Consider the following 13,156-nt stretch of genomic DNA (forward strand, 5'->3'; position numbering starts at 1 on the left):
GGTGTGTACAATACAGACAAAACAAATGGAAAAAGAAATGTAGATCGGTGGAGGCTAGAACGGCCTCGGGGACGACCCGGAGGACGAGGCGCAGGACGATCCGGGTGGAAACGGTGAAATTCCTGCAGTAAGGAAGGGTCCAGAATGTCCTCCACCGGCACCCAGCATCTCTCCTCCGGACCGTACCCCTCCCACTCAACGAGGTACTGAAGGCCACTCGACCGACGCCTTGAGTCCATAATGGCTCGCACAGTATACGCCGGGGCCCCCTCGATGTCCAGAGGGGGTGGAGGAACCTCCCGCACCTCAGACTGCTGGAGCGGATCAGCCACCACCGGCCTGAAGAGAGACACATGGAACGAGGGGTTAATACGGTAATCAGGAGGGAGCTGTAACCTATAACAAACCTCGTTCAGTCTCCTCAGGACTTTAAATGGCACCACAAACCGCAGGACCATCTTCCGGCATAGCAGGCGAAGGGGTAGGTTTCGGGTTGAGAGCCAGACCCGCCTCACTGCGGTGGCGGTCGGCGCTCGCCTTCTGCCGCCTGATGGCCTGTTGCAGGCGCACATGGGCAGCGTCCCATGTTTCTTCCGAGCGCCGAAACCATTCGTCCACCGCAGGTGCTTCAATCTGGCCCAGATGGAACGGTGCCAGAACCGGCTGATAACCTAGTACACATTGAAAAGGAGATAGGTTAGTGGAGGAGTGGCGGAGTGGCGGAGGGAGTTTTGGGCCATCTCTGCCCAGGGGATGAAAGCTGTCCACTCCCCCGGCCGGTCCTGGCAATAGGACCGCAGAAACCTACCCACATCCTGGTTAACTCTCTCCACCTGCCTGTTACTCTCAGGGTGAAAACCTGAGGTGAGGCTGACCGAGACCCCCAGGCGTTTCATAAACGCCCTCCAGACCCTAGACATGAACTGGGGACCCCGATCAGAAACTATATCCTCAGGCACCCCGTAGTGCCGGAAGATGTGGGTGAACAGGGCCTCCGCAGTCTGTAGAGCCGTAGGGAGACCGGGCAAAGGAAGGAGACGGCAGGACTTAGAAAACCGATCCACAATAACCAGGATCGTGGTGTTTCCCTGTGACGGAGGAAGATCCGTCACGAAATCCACCAATAGGTGTGACCACGGCCGTTGTGGAACGGGTAGGGGTTGTAATTTCCCTCTGGGCAGGTGTCTAGGTGCCTTGCACTGGGCGCACACCGAGCAGGAGGAAACATAAACCCTCACGTCCTTGGGCCACCAGTACTTCCCACTAAGACGACACACTGTTCGATCGATGCCAGGATGACCAGAGGGTGGCGTGTGAGCCCAACAGATCAAACGATCGCGGAGATCAGACGGAACGTACAGACGCCCAACTGGACACTGGTTGGGAGTGGGCTCTGTACGTAACGCCCGCTCGATGTCCGCATCCACCTCCCATACCACCGGTGCCACAAGGCTTCTTGCCGGTGGTATGGGAGGTGGATGCGGACGCGGAATGGATGCGGAAGTATGGGAGTGGGATCCATGGACCGCTCCTCTGTGTCATACATCCGGGACAGTGCGTCTGCCTTAGCGTTCTGGGAACCTGGTCTGTAGGAAAGGGTGAAAACAAAACGGGTGAAAAACATGGCCCCCCTTGCCTGACGAGGGTTCAGTCTCCTCGCCGCCCGGATGTACTCCAGATTGCGCTGGTCAGTCCAAATGAGGAAAGGGTGTTTAGCCCCCTCAAGCCAATGCCTCCACGCCTTCAGAGCCTTGACAACAGCCAACAGCTCCCGATCACCCACATCATAGTTTCGCTCCGCCGGGCTGAGCTTCTTCGGGGAAAAAAGCACAGGGGCGGAGCTTTGGTGGCATACCCGAGCGCTGAGACACGTCCACCTCTACTATAAATGCCAAAGAGGGATCAGGATGAGCCAGCCCGGGAGCCGAGGTAAACAGAGCCTTCAGGTGACCAAAAGCCCTGTCCGCCCCAGCTGACCACTGCAGTCGCACCGGTCCCCCCTTTAGCAAAGAGGTAATGGGAGCCTCCGGTAGTAGTTGGCAAACCCTAAAAACCGCTGCACCTCCTTTACCGTGGTTGGAGTCGGCCAATTACTCACGGCTGAAATGCGGTCCTTCTCCATTTCCACCCCTGTCGCGGACAGGCGGTACCCTAGGAAGGATAAGGACTGTTGGAAGAACAGACATTTCTCAGCCTTGACGTACAGGTCATGCTCCAACAGTCGACCAAGCACCTTGCGCACCAGGGACACATGCTCGGCGCATGTAGCGGAGTATATTAGAATGTCATCTATATACACCACTACACCCTGCCCGTGCAGGTCCCTGAAAATCTTGTCTACAAAGGATTGAAAGACTGATGGAGCTCTCATCAACCCGTACGGCATGACAAGGTACTCATAGTGCCCAGAGGTGGTACTAAATGCCGTCTTCCACTCATCCCCCTCCCGGATACGCACCAGGTTGTAAGCGCTCCTGAGATCCAATTTTGTGAAGAAGCGCGCACCGTGCAATGACTCTGTCACACTGGCTATGAGAGGCAGCGGGTAACTGTACTTCACTGTGATCTGATTTATACCTCGATAGTCAATACACGGGCGTAAACCTCCATCCTTCTTCTTCACAAAAAAGAAACTCGAGCAGGCAGGTGAAGTGGAAGGCCGAATGTATCCCTGTCCTAGAGATTCGGAGACATATGTTTCCATAGCCGCCGTCTCCTCCTGTGACAAATGATACACGTGACTCCTGGGAAGTGCTGCGTCAACCATGAGATTTATTGCACAATCCCCCCGTCGATGGGGTGGTAATTGAGTTGCCTTATTTTTACAGAAGGCGAGATCCAAATCGGCATATTCAGGGGGATGTGCATGGTGGAGACCTGGTTTGGACTCTCCACCGTAGTTGCACCTATGGAAACACCTACACACCTTCCTGAGCACTGACGTGACCATCCCTTGAGAGCCCCCTGTTTCCACAAAATAGTGGGGTCATGATCGGCCAACCAGGGACGCCCCAACACCACAGGAAACGCAGGTGAATCGATCAGAAAGAGGCTATTGCTCTCCTTATGATCCCCCTGCGTTATCATACATAGTGGAGCGGTGACCTCCCTGATCAGTCCTGACCCTAAAGGACGACTATCTAAGGCATGTACAGGGAAGGGCACATCAACAGGAACAATAGGGATCCCTAATCTAATTGCAAATGAACGATCAATAAAATACCCAGCTGCACCTGAATCTACTAGCACCTTATGCTGGGAATGCGGGGAAAACTCAGGAAATTCTATACATACACACAGGTGCGAAACAGGAAGCTCTGGGTGAGTTGGGTGCCTACTCACCTGGGATGATCCACCAGTGCCCTGCCTGCTGCCTCGACTCCCTGGAGAACCTCCCCAGCACCGACCAGCAGTGTGCCCTCTGCGGCCACAGGTGGTGCAGGGAATGGACACCCATCCGGTCCCCCTCAGAGCAGCACCTCCTAGCTCCATCGGCGTTGGATCTGAGGTGCTGGGGGATGGAACTGACGGACCTCGATCCGGACGTCCGCGGGAGGCCAACAGGTTATCCAGCCTGATGGATAGTTCCACCAGCTGGTCAAAGGTAAGGGTGGTGTCCCTGCAGGCTAGCTCCCTACAAACATCCTCGCGTAGACCACACCTGTAGTGGTCGATCAGGGCCCGCTCATTCCATCCCGCGCTGGCGGCCAGAGTTCGAAAGTCCAGAGTGAAGTCTTGTGCGCTCCTCATCCCCTGTCTGAGATGATACAAGCGTTCCCCCGCCGCTCTCCCTTCAGGTGGATGATCGAAAACCGCCAGGAAACGGCGGGTAAAATCCTCATAATTGTCCAACGTCGGCCATTCCATTCCCCAGACTGCGTTGGCCCATTCGAGTGCTCTACCAGTCATACAGGAGATGCGCGAGCCGAATCCCACTGGATCCAGGTGAAGGAGGGGTGGACAGCGGTGTGGGTTGTTGTGGGAGCTGGGGTGATGATGATGGGGTTGCTGGAAAACCCCCTCTCTCGCATCGCTCCATGGTTTGCAGCACGCGATCCATGGCTGTACCGAGACTTTGCAACATAGTCGCGTGCTGCTGGACACGCTTCTCCATAGGTAGAGGAGGGCTGTGTGCACCTGCTGACTCCATTGAAGGTGCGTGTTTCTGTCAGAGTCTAGGTGACATGGGTAAGGCGGAGTCAGGCGCAGGACACAGAGATGAGTAATAATAGTAACTTTACTCAAAATTAATCTTCCAACAAGGAGAACGAAAATCCAGAATCACATAAACGAGACAACTGACAACAATAAACACGCACAAAACCATGATGGCTCCAGAGGGTTAAATAGGGAAATAATTTCAAACGTAATGGGGACCAGGTGTGTACAATACAGACAAAACAAATGGAAAAAGAAATGTAGATCGGTGGAGGCTAGAAAGCCAGTGATGTCGACCGCCGAACGCCACCCGAACAAGGAGAGGCACCAACTTTGGCGGAAGTCGGGACATTGGTAAGGAACTCCAGTGTATATTTGGCCTTATGTTGAGTTTTCACACATAGTCCTCTTTTAAATAACTGATCTCAGTCCTCTTTAAAGTGAATTCTGGGGTAAAAAAAAAGCTAAAGATCTCAGTTATCTTTGTATTCACACTGTCCTAGCCTTTGAGTTGGGACTCAATTATTTTGCCAGTTCACGTCACCTATTTAGTGGTCCGAGTCTTCTTTGCATTCACATTGCTATGTTTAGAAAGGAACCAAGATCTTTTTCCAATATTCACTCAATGCACTCTGGGTTTTTACAAAGTGCTGGACAAGCCATTCCATTTAGTAAAAAAAGGGGAGACAAAATAATTTAAAAAAGAAGATACTATTATAAATACCATTGGTAACAGAATAAATAGTACAAGAATAATTGCAGATTAAATAATGCTGTAATTGAAAACTGTACACCCAATGTAGGCTACTTCCCCTATAAGAGCAAAAATGTATTTTGTACACTATGTTGTGATTCTTTACCAATTATGTTGTCTTCTCACACTATTCAAACCCCACAATCAAATGAACAGTTCATGAAGATCTCTTAGCCTATAGATCACATATTGCAAACAAATAATCTGAACTAAACTCCACACATACAGTGCATTTGGAAAGTATGCAGACCCCTTCCCTTTTTCACATTTTATTACATTTCAGGCTTATTCCAAATTGCATGAAATTGTTTTCTTCCCCTCATCAATCTACACACAATACCCCATAATGACAAAGCAAAAACAGGCTTAGACATTTTTAGCAAATTTATAAAAAATAATAAACTGAAATGTCACATAAGTATTCAGACCCTTTTCTCAGTACTTTGTTGAAGCACCTTTGGCAGCGATTACAGCCTAGTGTATTCATGGATATGATGCTACAAGCTTGGCACACCTGTATTTGGGGAGTTTCTCCCATTCTTCTCTGCAGATCCTCTCAAGCTCTGTCAGATTTGATGGGGAGCGTCGCTGCACAGCTATTTTCAGGTCTCTCCAGAGATGTTCGATCAGGTTAAAGTCAGCACTCTGGCTGGGCCAGTCAAGGACATTCAGAGACATGTTCCGAAGCCACTCCTGCGTTGTCTTAGCTGTGTGCTTAGGGTCATTGTCCTGTTGGAAGGTGAACCTTCGCCCCAGTCTGAGGTCCTGAGCACTCTGGAGCAGGTTTTCATCAAGGATCTCTCTGTACTTTGCTCTGTTCACCTTTCCCTCGATCCTGACGAGTCCCCAGTCGCTGAAAAACATCCCCACAGCATGATGCTGTCACCACCATGCTTCACCGTAGGGATGGTATTGGCCAGGTGATGAGCGATGCCTTGTTTCCTTCAGACGTGACGCTTGGCATTCAGGCCAATGAGTTCAATCTTGATTTCATCAGACCGGAGAATCTTGTTTCTCATGGTCTGAGAGTCCTTTAGGTGCCTTTTGGCAAACTCCAAGTGGGCTGTCATGTGCCTTTTAATGAGGAGTGGCTTCCGTCTGGCCACTCTACCATAACGGCCTGATTGGTGGAGTGCTGCAGAGATGATTGTCCTTCTGGAAGGTTCTCCCACCTCCACAGAGGAACTTTGGAGCTCTGTCAGAGTGAACATCGGGTTCTTGGTCACCTCCCTATTTAAGGCCCTTCTCCCCCGATTGCTCAGTTTGACCGGGCGGCCAACACTAGGAAGAGTCTTGGTGGTTCCAAACTTCTTATATTTTACAAATGACGTTGGCCACTGTGTTCTTGTGGACCTTCAATGCTGCAGACATTCTTTGGACCCTTCCCCAGATCTGTGCCTTAACATAATCCTGTCTCGGAGCTTTACGGACCTCATGGCTTGGTTTTTGCTCTGACATGCACTGTCAACTGTGGGACCTTTAGAGACAGGTGTGTGCCTTTCCAAATCATTTCCAATAAACTTTACTACAATCAAGTTGTATAAACATCTCAAAGATGATCAATGGAAACAGGATGCACCTGAGCTAAATTTCGAGTCTGATAGCAAAGAGTCTGAATAGTTATGTAAATATGTATATCTATTTTTTGGGGGCAAAAAAATCAAAAAACCTGTTTTTGCTTTGTCATTATGGGGTATTGTGTGTAGATTGATGAGGGAAAAAAAGATCGCACATTTTCTTCTGCGAACCTGCACATCATCTTCTCTCTTTTGTGGAACCAATGTGAGGGTTATGGAAAGTGAAACGCTTTTGCAGTAGTCTACTGTGTGGTGCGGGAATAATGACAAGCAAATCTGGGGAGCTTTGTGTTCACATTGCCATAAAAAAGGGAACCGAACCAAGGAATTCAAGCGAATCGAACTTAGACTAGCTCTAGAGATGGTCTCAGTTTGATTTGCTGCTGGGGCTCTTTTCAGGGGTTTGAGTTCCTTTGGGGTGTTCACACTGCACAAAATAATTAAGCGAACTGCACTGAGTTCCAAAAAATTGTCTGAAAGGGACTACGTGTCTCCCAGTGTCTGTTGAAAAGCAGACTGAACCAGGTTTTCCTCTAGGATTTTGCCGGTGCTTAGCGCTATTCCGTTTATTTTTATCCAAACAAAACTCTGTAGATGACAAGCATACCCATAACATGATGCAGCCACCACCATGCTCGAAAATATGAAGAGTAGTACTCAGTGATGTGTTGTGTTGGATTTGCCCTAAACATAACGCTTTGTATTCAGGACATGAAGTTAATTTCTTTGACACATTTTTTGCAGTTTTTCTTAATTAAATGCCTTATTGCAAACAGGATGCGTGTTTTGGATTATTTATATTCTGTACAGGCTTCCTTCTTTTCACTCTGTCATTTAGGTTATTCATTGTGGAGTAACTACAATGTTGTTGATCCATCCTCAGTTTCTCCTATCACAGCCATTAAACTCTGTAACTGTTTTAAAGTCACCATTGGCCTCATGGTGAAATTCCTGAGCGGTTTCCTTCCTCTCCTGCAAATGAGTTAAGAAGGACGCCTGTATCTTAGTAGTGACTGGGTGTATTGAAACACCATCCAAAGTGTAATTAATAACTTCACCATGCTCAAAAGGATATTCAATGTCTGCTTTATTTTTTTTTTTTACCCATCTACCAATAAGGTGCTCCTGCGAGGCATTGGAAAACCTCCCTGGTCTTTGTGGTTGAATCTGTTTGAAATTCACTGCTCGTCTGAGGGACCTTACAGTGGGGTAAAGAGAAAAGGTAGTCATTCAAAAATCTGGTTAAACACTATTATTGCACAATGAGTCCATGCAACTTATGTGACGTTTAATGCAAATTTTTTACTCCTGAACTTATTTAGGATTGCCATGACAAAGGGGTTGAATACTTATTGACTCAAGACATTTCAGCTTTTCATGTTTAATGAATTAATTAATTATTAAACAAGTCCAACAAAAATAATGTTTCTGTTCAGAACAAATCTTTCCTTGCACTGGGGACAGCTGTAGACACCTTTCAGATCATCCTGATCCCAGCAGTCATTAATACAGTCCATACAGTAACTGTGTCCACAGGCAGTAGTCACTGGATCCTTCAGTAGATCCAGACAGATTGAACAGCAGAAAGGATCCTGATCTTCTAAAATTGCCTCTGCCATGTAGATACACTAGGGTAGGGTTAGGGTGTTATCTGCCTGCTTGTTTTCATTTCTCTGGAAATGCTTGCGCTGCAGTGGGAGTTACTTCCTGGTTCTGTGTGCGCTTAGCACAAGCAGGGGGTGTGGTGTTGGCTGAATCTAGTACTGAATGGAAGGAGACTAATGAAATCATAGTTTTCCATAAAGCGATTCGAATAGCAAACTACACATGCTTTAGAGTACTTGGGGATAAGCAAATGGAAACATGACAAAGATTGAGAGCACAATCACAAATCTAAGCGTCAGTTTATTTTCATCCAGTAGGTGGGAGCAAAGATTTAGATATAGAATTGAAAGTCTGCTTCAAGACAAATACCTTTTTTAAAGTTTAACTAGGCAAGTCAGTTAAAAACAAATTCTTATTAACAATGACAGCCTACCTTGGCCAAACCAATTGTGGATCACCCTATGGGACTCCCAATCGCAGCCAGATGTGACACAGCCTGGATTTGAATCTGGGATTGCAGTGCCACCTCTTGCACTGAGATGCAGTGCCTTAGACCGCTGCGCCACTCGGGAGCCACCACAAGCATCAGAGCCACCACAAGCATCAGCGAGAGAGAGCGAGAGAGATCATATAGCTTTTTTAGTGTGTAATACTACCCAACTGTTCTGCCTGCGGCTATGGAACCCTGACCTGTTCACGGGACGTGCTACCTGTCCCAGACCTGCTGTTTTCAACTCTCTAGAGACTGCAGGAGCGGTAGAGATACTCTTAATGATCGGCTATGAAAAGCCAACTGACATTTACTCCTGAGGTGCTGACTTGCTGCACCCTCGACAACTACTGTGATTATTATTATTTGACCATGCTGGTAATTTATGAACATTTGAACATCTTGGCCATGTTCTGTTATAATCTCCACCCGGCACAGCCAGAAGAGGACTGGCCACCCCTCATAGCCTGGTTCCTCTCTAGGTTTCTTCCTAGGTTTTGGCCTTTCTAGGGAGTTTTTCCTAGCCACCGTGCTGCCTGCCACCTGCATTGCTTGCTGTTTGGGGTTTTAGGCTGGGTTTCTGTACAGCACTTTGAGATATCAGCTGATGTAAGAAGGGCTATATAAATACATTTGATTTGATTTGATTAATATTGACTGATGATTGGTGTGAACATAATATCTGTGTATCTCGCAGCACAAATGGTAGAACAAAAGCCATATTCCTCATACAACATTTCCCATTGCTAGAACAAGCCTGTTATTAATTAATTCGCTCTCTCGCTCTCTCTCTCTCCCCGGGGGCGGCTATCTTGCAACCGGTGAGTCTCATCTCCTTTCATGAAGGGACTGTGTCCCAGCGAACGCACACATCATAGACTGTGGCAAGAAGAGCTAGAGTGAACACTGGGAAGAATACTAGGTGGTTGCTCTCTATAACAACTTCAGTTGGATGATCTCATCCTGTTAGAGAGGCTGCGTTTTGCCATAGAGAGAGAATTCTATATCTTGTGCATTTATTAGACAGTCTGACATACTGTATACAACTGTTGTGAGTATTTGTTATAAAAATCAACACTGTACAACAGCGGATGTAGTAGGGTTCATATGTATGCATATAGGTTAGAATGGTATATAAAGTTTGAATGTAGCCTACTGAGCGGATCGGAATGCCTTTTTTCCCAATAAAGCTTGAGTATAAACACAGATGATTGATTCACTTTACAAGACTCATACAATACTTCATGTATTTATTTTACACAATGATGGCATATCATATACAATGAATAAAATGGTCGAGTTTGTTTAAATAATATTACATTTTCATAGTTTACGTGAGGGGGTGGGGAGAGGGAGAGAGAAGAGAGAACAACAGTCCAAACAATTTAACATTCAGTCTTAAACCATACTTCGACCACAACCCTTAACTTGTCCTGGATATAGAAAAGGCCCACCAGCAGAAGCTCACAATTTCTTGATCACTAAATAGGTCTCAGTATACTCTGGGTCTGTGGTCTGTGCAATGGTACACGTCATCCTACTGCCTTTTGCTGACAAATGACCAACTGACCATAGACCAGTGTCTAGAGGCAACTTCACCCTGGCTTTATAGACCAGGGAGGAGTGCCCCCTAATCCTACATCAACGCCACTTTATACAAAATAATATATTAAAAAATGGTATTTATGAAAGCAAAGTAAATGTGCATTTAACAATGCCATGGCTTTGATATCCCAGGCATTACTTCAGTAATTTCATTTTCTGTCATCATTCTTAAAATCCAATACTTTTTAGATTTTTTATTTTATAACCATTTTCCTTTTTTTGCCTTTTTTTGCCTCCTTTTTTTGCCGAAGCTCAATCAAGGCATTTCCTTTTCTTTTCTTTAAAATATTGTTTTATTTTACTTGCATTGTTTTATGTTTTAGTTATTTTTCAATGTTATGTTTTTCCTCAGTCAAGTGAGATTCAAGGTTCCAATTCAGTGGCTCAACACCAGATGAGTTGGTTATAATCTCTGGTAAGCCTGCAGCACTGCCATGGCTTCATCCAACTTGGCGTGGAGAGACTCTGGAGACTCTCCAGCAACATGTTAATCATTCCAGCCAGTCAGGCTGGAGTGCATATTCTGGTTGAGCGGGAAGAGGCTCTCACCCAGCATTTGCTTCTGTTCCACTGGCCAGCTTCTTGGGGGACCCTGGCGAGATTTGGTTGGGCCCCCACCGTGATAAATATTTTGCACACGGGCCCTGCTTGTCCTGCCTCTGTCACTGAATTGATCAACTGGACATTTCTGACAGGTAGGCCTAGTAAATAGCTTACGTAGGTCTGACAGTGACTGACACAACGAGGAAAACTGCTGCACACTACAACATTTCAAAATGGTGCCTTATGTATTCTACTATTCCAACTCTTCACAGTAAAAACAACCAAACAAACAAAAATATACTAATAAATAAACTGAAACTTAGTTGAGGGACCCTTAGCAGCAGCTTTTGTCGCATTGCAGTCAGGCCAGCTCTGCAGGGGCCCATGGTCTGACCGGCCGTGTGCTGAGTGCAAAACATGCAAGGCGCTACAGCCTGGAAGGTGGGCTTCATGGTCAGTTGCATGTACTGAAAATGTTGTGGCCTCATGACCTGGGTTGCATAGCGATGGCCGGGTCTCCTCTGCTGCTTTAGAGAATAATGACAAGATTTTGTAACTACTCCTACCATTATCTTGAAAATAACTGTGTGTGTGTGTGTGTGTGTGTGTGTGTGTGTGTGTGTGTGTGTGTGTGTGTGTGTGTGTGTGTGTGTGTGTGTGTCTTTGATGGCACCGAGTGTTAACTAGGTACAGTTTTACCCAGTGCTTCATTACCATGGAACTCAGATGAAATCATTATAACTTTTTTTAAATGTATGTTTTGAAAGACATAATTTATTAATAATGTGTTAAATATACGTTTTGGAATAGCTTGCATAGAAGTGGTTTGGTACCTGTTTCTTTCTCCTTTCTGCTGCAACTGTATCATGGCCTTTATGTTCATCCATCACGAACAGCAGAAAGATACACTGTTGATGAGTACAGCAGTGATCATCCAGTAGACTGTCATGATGAGGGAAGATCTTCTCCTGTAGTTGTGTGGAGGCTTCGACAAGCTTCTTTTTGTGCTTCTTAAAGGCAGGGGATTCATAGTGAGGCTGGAGGTGAGTCTTACAGTAAGAGGCTAGACATACCAGACAGGACTTGATTGCTTTGAGTTTTCTCCCAGTGCAGACGTCACACTCCACATCTCCAGGTCCAGCATAACAGAGACCAGGAGGAGAAGCTCTGAGTCCTGTCTTCTTCTGTTTCTCCACTAATTCAGCCAGTAATATGTTTTTCTTCAGGACAGGTTTTGGGGTGAATCTTTCCATGCACAAGGGACAGCTGTAGACACGTTTCAGATCATCCTGATCCCAGCAGTCCTTAATACAGTCCATACAGTAACTGTGTCCACAGGCAGTAGTCACTGGATCCTTCAGTAGGTCCAGACAGATTGAACAGGTAATCAAATCCTTATCTTCTAAAGTTTCCTCTGCCATGTTGATACACAGACTAACCCACTGAACAATGGCAAGAGTTTAGGGTGTGGTCTGCCTGTTAAGTTTCATTTCTCTGGAAATGTTTGTTTGACAGAGCTGAGTAACTTGCTGGTTCTGCTAGTTGAACCACATTGAGAGTTTGGCTAATGGCCAAAATATGGTCACAGATAGTACTGAAGGAAGGAGACTATTAAAACATAAAACATGAAAATTATAGTATTCCATATTTATGAAATTATGGTATTCCATACTGAGATATTCAATTAAGGAGGGGAGGGGGTCATTGTAAATAAGAATTTGTTCTTAACTGACTTGCCTATTTAAATAAAGGTTAAATAATACAAACATGTATATAAGCATTGGGAAACAACAGACTAGATTGAGAGCACTCTACAACAAATCTAATACTTCAGTTTTATTATTTTCATCCAGTAGGTGGAAGCAAAGTTATAGGTTAGAGATAAGAATTGAATGTATTTTGTCTTCAAGTAAAGACCTCTCTAAACTGAGCCACAATAACGATTAGCCACAATAGTACAATTGGCGGTTCATCCCGCATTAAAATTGATGCAAACACACAGTACCTGTCAAAAGTTTGGACACACCTACTCATTCAAGGGTTTTTCTTTATTTTTACTATTTTATACATTGTAGAATAATAGTGAAGATATCACTCCGCGGTCCAACTCATCATCTCAATTGGGTTGAGGTCGGGTGATTGTGGAGGCCAGGTCATCTGATGCAGCACTCCATCACTCTCCTTCTAGGTCAAATAGCCCTTACACAACCTAGAGGTGTGTTGGGTCATTGTCCTGTTGAAAAACAAATGATAGTCCCACTAAACGCTAACCAGGTGGGATGGTGTATCGCTGTGGTAGCCATGCTGGTTAAGTGGGCCTTGAATTCTAAATAAATCCCTGACAGTGTCACCAGCATAGCACCCCCACATCATCACACCTCCTCCTCCATGCTTCATGGTGGGAACCACACATGCAGAGATCAA

At 46.1% G+C, this 13,156-nt stretch overlaps 1 protein-coding gene across 1 annotated transcript; it reads right to left on the bottom strand.

The window, feature by feature from the left end:
• Positions 1-429: 429 nt before the first annotated feature.
• Positions 430-12,153, bottom strand: LOC120065903 (E3 ubiquitin/ISG15 ligase TRIM25-like). Its single transcript, XM_039016946.1, has 3 exons — positions 11,566-12,153; positions 11,127-11,259; positions 430-671 (listed from the first exon to the last, which is right to left on the bottom strand). The coding sequence occupies exons 1-3, from the start codon at positions 12,151-12,153 to the stop codon at positions 430-432; spliced, it is 963 nt and encodes a 320-aa protein (XP_038872874.1).
• Positions 12,154-13,156: the final 1,003 nt, after the last annotated feature.

This window comes from Salvelinus namaycush, chromosome 21 (genome assembly GCF_016432855.1).
Source record: "Salvelinus namaycush isolate Seneca chromosome 21, SaNama_1.0, whole genome shotgun sequence".
Lineage (NCBI taxonomy): Eukaryota > Metazoa > Chordata > Actinopteri > Salmoniformes > Salmonidae > Salvelinus > Salvelinus namaycush.

What these genes read in the sequence shown, in the direction of transcription:
- LOC120065903 (XM_039016946.1), bottom strand. Translation starts at nt 12,153, where the DNA reads ATGGCAGAGGAAACTTTAGAAGATAAGGATTTGATTACCTGTTCAATC. An exon ending in CAGAAAGGAGAAAGAAACAG is followed by an intron (nt 11,260 to 11,565) that starts GTACCAAACCAC and finishes TATTCTCTAAAG; the next exon opens with CAGCAGAGGAGACCCGGCCA. An exon ending in TTGCACTCAGCACACGGCCG is followed by an intron (nt 672 to 11,126) that starts GTCAGACCATGG and finishes AATGTGTACTAG; the next exon opens with GTTATCAGCCGGTTCTGGCA.